Consider the following 7,527-nt stretch of genomic DNA (forward strand, 5'->3'; position numbering starts at 1 on the left):
ATAGAGCACAATCGCATGCAGTGTGAAGCAACATGATGAGCGACACAGATGAAGTAACTAAAGTAATCCAAGCGTGCGTTTCCGTGTTTACATTACACTTGTAATGTAACATCAATGAAGATTCACTCACTGTTTCGGGTAATACGACTTTCGAGTTACTTGAAGCAGCTCTCAGCGCGCTTGAATGGCACTTCTTTTCAATGGTGATTTAAATTGGTGTGACAACGAAGAGCTAGCGTCACTTTTTAGCACCAGTCGAAAGACAAAAACAGATGTTCTTTATCCTGTCTTTATCATCCGTCTCCATTATACGTCCGCTGGATGACACGAATGACGCGCAAACTTGACAACCGTAGCTAAAGTCTGTATCTTTAGGTATTTAAATAAAAGAAACAAACAATTTGTACATTTTCGGCTAGTTATAACATTTATTGGTTAGGTAACCGATCAATTACAAAACCGCCTGTATCAGTCGCTGAACGACCTGACTTTAACCTACCTACAATATTTGATCGTGTAATGTTTTTATCTACCCTCATCTGACTTAACGACCCATTTGAGGGTTGATTTTGTTTTTCTTTTATTTAAATACCTAAATAAAGATACAGAGTATAGTCTAAGAACACGCATTACTTAACACGACAGAGAGTGAACACTATCTTTGTCATTATCACGTCGATAACCTCATCCACCATAACCCCGCTAAATAACACATACGATACGATTTGACAACCGCATCAGTTAAGAGGATACGCTTCTGCGCCAGAGAGTGAAAGCAAAAAGCAACATTAGTTTTTTTAAACCTTCTGCAAGTTATCTACATAGCTAAGTGTCTATTCATGTGAGGCAAGTTGATGAGCGACACCGATGAAGTAACGAAAGTAATTCAAGCGTGTGCGTGCGGGTACTATAACATGTGTTTATAGACACACGCGAGCCACTTTCCACGTTTAACGCTTCCGTCTTGTTCGTGACACGGAACTGTATCATGGAAATTAGCAAATATGTACTTACTTACCTTGCCTACTTGCGTGTGCTAAGTGCGTACTGAACTATGACGGCGCCCTTCGTTTCATAAGATGTGAACTTTCGTGAATCTAAACTTTCAAACTATGTGCGACTGTTGTGTAATGGCCATTTCACTCGGACGATACTTGAAGAACTTATCTACCTAAGAGATTTTTGAGCTTGATCAATAAATTTCACAATAGGTCACTCGATTGCACACATTGTTACAGATATTGTATGTACCTATTGTGTCATTTATTTTATTCAATTGCATTTAAGTCATCTAGCAATCGTGGGTCGTGACAGCTGTGCTCAGGTTTGAAGATATTCTTTTATGCATCACTTAGCATTCTATGAATAAAATTAAATTTACGCATTCACATTGTGATCTCATATGATGACTCAAATTCCCTTCTGAGGTTGGTTAATTAAATACGGTGCGGGGTGCGGCGGTGCCGGGTTGTTTTTATAATAAATGTGCCCTCTTAGTATGTTACTTATATTTAGTATGTAAATTGTATCTTCTGTTGGTGATCCTAATAAATAAACAAATAAATAAACAAATAAACAAATAAACAAATTAGCAAAGATATTAAACACCGTGCTATCTTACAGCTATAATAACTTACATTTAATACCTTAGTTAGATAATCAAACATTAGTACGGTCTTGACAATGCTAGTCTACTTTTTACATATAAAAACATAGTCCTATCTCACCTATTGCAACATAACAGGCGCGTTAAACACTATAGATAAGACTTCGTCTTTAAAACTTTCTCATAGATAAGCGCGAGACGAGAGTAAGGGCTGATTTAGACGGCGCGCGAGCTCGCATGCGATTTTAGCTACATTGCGGACTGTTGGTTACGTCCAATTCAACTCGCCAATCAAAAACCGCAATGTAATGAAACTCGCATGCGAGTTCGCACTCCGTCTAAATCAGCCATTATGGATGTAATGTGCAGCGAGCGATAAATACAAATATTTAGACTTCGCAACATACGAATAATTCATGTGGTACCTATGAAAGGCGATAATGATTTTGGTTCAAAATAAACGTCTGGTTTGGGTAATCCCCTTATCCGCAACAATATTTTAAATTTAAGTATATAGGTACATAATTCAATTTCAGACATTTCAGTTACCGTATGGGTCCAAGACGATAAGACTTGTGACGGCTAGCTTGAAGTTAGTATGTATTAGGTAGATGGATAAATAGGTAGGTACTAGCGCCCTGCAAAGTTTAATTCTACTAAAAAAATCACACGTTTTTTATTTTTTTTAAAGGTTTTGTTGACACTTAATACGTTTTTTTTGCAGGTGTTAGTTGGCGGCGCGTGTGGTGTAGTTGTCTGCGTGCTGCTAGTCGTCGCCGGCGCGACGTACGCGCGTTGCCGGAGCGGCGCACGGGCGCGCTCGCAACCGCTGCCTCAACCTGGGCTAGACGACGACACGCGGCTTAGAGAGTTCCACAAACAGCTGGACTGCTTGCGAGTAAGTACCCTCATGAAGGCACGAGTGATTATAGTTGAGTGTTGCTAGTAATGCTAGTCGTCGCCGGCGCGACGTACGCGCGTTGCCGGAGCGGCGCACGGGTGCGCTCGCAACCGCTACCACAACCTGGGCTGGACGACGACACGCGGCTTAGAGAGTTCCACAAACTGCTGGACTGCTTGCGAGTAAGTACCCTCATGAGGCACGAGTAGTTGTAGTAGTTGTAGTAGTTGCGTATTGCTAGTAATGCTAGTCGTCGCGATGTATGCGCGCGCTCGTAAACCCTGAGGGAGTTCCACAAACAGATGAACCGCTTGAAAGTAGGTAACCTTCATTCTGCTGACCGGATAACTAGTGGCAGTGGAGCGAAAAATGTTAGTTCTTCCTTTTTTTTTAATTCGGTAGATACTACTTGCCACTAATAACTCCACAAGGACAGCTACGGAGCTCGTAGGCTTTAAAACTGCAGTTCTTTTTATCTAGGCATTAATTCGTAAACATTAAATTAATTTGTTTTTGTATCCTACTTACCTGCTTCACACCTGACTGTTGGTTTCGTTAGCAGTAAATATGATAATCTGATGTTTTCCGGTAGTTCCAAATTTTCACGGTGCCTTGTCATGGTTTACGTGTCCGTTACTTTTCTCGCCAGTCTCAAAGTTAACGACCGATTAGATTACTGGATACATAAAACCTCTTACTTTACAAGTTTAATCGTTAAATCTCGCATTTACAGTACTCGCAGTCTACTCAACAGGAACTGTATATATGCATTAGCTAAGGTAGAGTAACTGTTCGATGTTACTTCACTAAGTGACATTGATAAAGTATCTAACAAGTATCTAACAAAGAAAGGTGCGGATGTGTCTGGTTAGCATTGGATTTGACACGTCGTCTGTTCAAGCAGTTCCTATTGACAAAGATAATACTAAAAGGCACCGGGAAATGAGTACTAGTCTAACATTACCTGCAATAGAACGTTTATGTCATTGCGTAGATCTATGTGTGTGATTAGCGTACCTATTAGTACCAGGTACTTAGTATAATCATAGTACATATATAATATACATACATACATACTTACATGATATCCATGTTGTAAGTAACTAGGGACTTAGAATAAATTCTCAGTAAATTGGTTAGGAAACCTAAACAAACCATTCCTCCATGCATCTTCTAAAGAATACTATACGGGTATCAGACTGTTTTTCTAATGTAGATACTCAAAGTACTCAAAGTTTATTTAAATCAATGTTTGTTTTCGATTCGGGTGAAACGGTAGGGAGACTTCTGTGTAATTTATCTATGCCTAATTGTTAACAAGGTATAGGTAAATATTCCTTAACGTTTTAGTAAATGTAAATTCCATAAGATTCCATAGCATAATGTACTTGCAATCTCGGCGTTGTTAGAAACGATTACGATGCCAGATACGGTAAAAGAATGTCGGTAAAGCGTGCATAACATTGAGCTTGTGCCTTACTTGTAGGTAATTCATTATGCAACGTTATATTATGTCTATGTTTTTTATCTGCGCTACTGAATCAGTAGGAAACATTTTTTAAACATTTCTTATACTTGCTTTAACTTCTCATTAGTCACGATTCATAACTTTAAAATATACCTATTATTGTATAAGATGAAAGCAATTAAGTAGTAAGTACCCGCATCATCAAGCTTCAATGACAAACTTGTACAAAATGTACAAATTCCAATAATATTAATTACTCTGTTTTATTTATTAATGTTTTTCTTTTGTTTTGCAGCCACACGCCTACACGTTGCTAGCAATATTAAATCACACGCGGCACCAGGTCCGAGAACTGTACCAGCTAGGCAACAACGATGCCGCAATGGCTTACAGGTAATTACCTCATTAATTGCTTTGATTATTACGTCTAAATATCACATTAAAATAGTTTCCGATGCCACTCTCGAACACACGTTACAGAAATAAATTACCTATTATAAAATCGCGATCTTTCACGACCAAAGCAAAGTTCTATGGGTACTGCCCGTCACGCATAACAGCCAATGGAAGTTTGAATTTGAATCTTATTGCACGGGAATACGGTTGACAATTATGAGTTTGAAATGGCTGAGGGCTGCTATGTTAGGTGGAGCGAAGACTCTACGGCGAATAACGAAAGTCGAATTGTCTATATTTGCCTCTCTATCGCTCAAATATCCGTCGAGCATCCACCATACAACAAATTGATTCAAAGCAAGTAGTTCACTCCTTTGAAGTCTATCTATAGTAAAGGCATAATGTCAGTAAGGGTTAGCGTTACGACTTTTACTGGAGCTTTGTATCCAAGATTTGGACTTTTCCTTACTTCTTATCTTTTTATTTAACTTTAAGCTTTATTACCACACAGTAAGGTTGCTTTTTAATTCGTGTTTGAGAAGATTACCGGGTTTAAGTTATAAAAAGTTCTAAAGTAAACAATAAAATTCTTTTAACGCAGTGAATTTACGCCCTAATGGGTTTTTATATGTTTACACTAGGAAGTTAACAGTTTATTACACCGGTTATATTTTGGTAGGTTAAAACATGGTTAAAACAATACCTATATTACCTATGTACATCACATAATATTGGCAGAGTTGGCCCCGACGGTTTCTACAAGCGCCATGGTAAGCGAACACTGAAGCTTATGAGCGACTATATAGGTGACACATGCCTGATGGTGTGCAAAGTGCGGGTAAAGGTGGGGGTAATTTGCACGGCGAGGGGTAAAATCACAACTTTCATAAGTACCCAGTATTTGACAGATTTCAATTGTCAGATAATGAATGTGTCCTATTACTCGCCACGCTAGGTTAGCTAACAATGATTAGGAAACAAAACGAAGTGGTTTACGACTATGAGGATGCACTGAAATCTAGATTAAAGCTTGTTTTTTTGTTGTGTCTAAAATAAGGACTTGTTACAGTTGCGTGATGAGCGACCTGGCGAAGCTGCTTATTTTGTTGAACAAGCAGCAAGTGCCCGTGGTGCCGGAGGAGTGGCCACGGCTCGCCAGCTGGGCTGAAAGGTACTCCTTATTTCTTATAAAATTAAGCACAATAACCTAATAAGGTATATTAGTTTTTTTTTAATTCTTTCAATATGTTATTTCAAGTCGGGAAGAACAGCCTACATTTAGGTCTTCTTTCAGAAATTGTAAATCGGGTATGATCAACTTCAAACAAATGTTAAAACTCGCAATTTGTAAGTTCTTTGTTTTCTTTTTGTAGTTAACTGGTTAAGTTTATCAATAGATTTGAGAAGGAAACTATTAGATACTCCAATGATTAGCGGCTTCAACATTTTAGGCTTATAATTAAAGACCAGATCATTAAATAGTTTACCCTACGTATAACCATCCAGATATTAGTTTGATGTGTTTGAATTTTCAGAATACTAAAACGCTACAGCCGCAACCCGCTGCCTCCGCAGTCGCAAGAGCATCAACTAGTGAATTTCCTCTCGCCCCCACCGAGCCAAAGCTCCGACTCCGAGATCACTCAGCAATCCTTCTCTACTTTTAAGCCCCCCTCATACTCTCCAACGTCATACGACAGCACTTTGGATAAAGAGTTAGAGAGCCAATGGACGGACGTCCGGCCGCCTAGCTACTCCCAAATAGAGAAAGAGAAAGAAACAATAGTCCTCTCCGATCCTTGGGAGAGGAGACCGATTGTTAGAAGAGAGAGTGTGTGGCTTGAAGACGAGCTGTTTGAAATGACAAGAAGACCACAGGACGAACTGACCACAGAACTATAACAAAGAATAGAATAGGAATAAGTAGCATTTCTTCCAACATTCCAATGTTTTCAATAACCTACATGACTATTTTAGGTATAAGTGAAACATACATGTATACAACGTGTAACAAAAATAACTGACAGTTAACACTAAGATCTCTTTTGTTATAACCGAATTCCGAAATGTATATAATTATCATACCTGTGCTAACTCGGGGCACGTATACACTTATGTGACGGTAAGTATAAAGCCCCCTCCTGACTATGTGCGTGAATCGCGGGCGAAGCCGCGAACGCGAGTGTGGAGTCGATTTCGCTGTCTGCGAAAATCGACGCCACACTTGCGTTCGCGGTTTCGCGCCGCGATTCGCGCACGTGTGTGGAGGGGGCTTAATATTAAAGATTTTTTACCTTAACAGGCTCGATATTAGACATGATATTGAACCTGTTTACAGTATTACAGGGTTTCCTATAAGCAAATGCATAAATATACGTCAATAAACTTTAACAGGTAATTAAACATCAATTTAGTATTCGTGCCCCGAGTTAGCACAGGTGTGATGATTACCTAAACCTATTTGTCTACGATATTCATTTTATGAGTAGGTACATTCAATAGAGTTTATTCCAATGGTTTCATAATTAGGTGTCGGATTTGTTTTTATACATTTTAGATGTAACGCCTAGTTATATTGTTTTTACTTTGGTTTATATATATTCGTATGTTTTTCTATCTTAATAATTCTAGTCAATACGTAACTTTACACTAATTACCTATGTAGCATTTCTTACTTCACATTGGGAAAAAAAAACTACATTGTCAGTTGTTACCGTTACACGCATGTTACACGGACCGTTAAAAAAATGTGTTTCGAGATCCAATTTTGGATCGCAACACAAATATTGAACTTACGAATTAGATAATCTAGGTCAAAAAAAATCCAACAACGAATTAGGTAATCAAAGTAACACTAAAGCAGACACGAAAAATTTATTTCAGACAATTTTTGGTTTTATACCTGTTATGAACTAACCAAGTTTATCGTCGATCGAATTTCTATTATATCCGCTTAGTTAGAATCTTTTGAAGATGAAGATGGCCCAGTCGCTATGAAAGAGTTTTTGACATAAGATTATCTTCAGTAGGTACGTTACAAGTGTGCTAGTGAAAACAGAACGGCTACCTTCAAAGTTTGAAATCTAACAAGGAAGGGTACCCAACTGTCCGACTCCGATTTGATTTATTTTGATATATGTTATAGAGTAGTCTAAA

The 7,527-nt window shown here is 38.4% G+C and overlaps 2 protein-coding genes across 2 annotated transcripts in view; both read left to right on the forward strand.

Moving 5' to 3' along the window:
- The window catches only part of LOC134667264 (uncharacterized), a 29,810-nt gene extending 23,498 nt beyond the window's left edge, over positions 1 to 6,312 (forward strand). Inside the window, exons 4-7 of the mRNA XM_063524601.1 lie at positions 2,331 to 2,504; positions 4,271 to 4,368; positions 5,441 to 5,542; positions 5,907 to 6,312. Coding sequence (XP_063380671.1) covers positions 2,331 to 2,504; positions 4,271 to 4,368; positions 5,441 to 5,542; positions 5,907 to 6,273 — 741 coding nt within the window. The 3' untranslated portion in view covers positions 6,274 to 6,312. The remainder of the gene's footprint in view (positions 1 to 2,330; positions 2,505 to 4,270; positions 4,369 to 5,440; positions 5,543 to 5,906) is intronic.
- LOC134667257 (phosphatidylinositol N-acetylglucosaminyltransferase subunit Q) overlaps positions 1,238 to 7,527 on the forward strand; it is a 59,381-nt gene continuing 53,091 nt past the window's right edge. The window contains exon 1 of the mRNA XM_063524594.1: positions 1,238 to 1,243. The gene's annotated coding sequence lies outside the window, so the exon portion shown is untranslated. The remainder of the gene's footprint in view (positions 1,244 to 7,527) is intronic.

The sequence above is a fragment of the Cydia fagiglandana genome, chromosome 9 (assembly GCF_963556715.1).
Source record: "Cydia fagiglandana chromosome 9, ilCydFagi1.1, whole genome shotgun sequence".
In the NCBI taxonomy this organism is placed as follows: domain Eukaryota; kingdom Metazoa; phylum Arthropoda; class Insecta; order Lepidoptera; family Tortricidae; genus Cydia; species Cydia fagiglandana.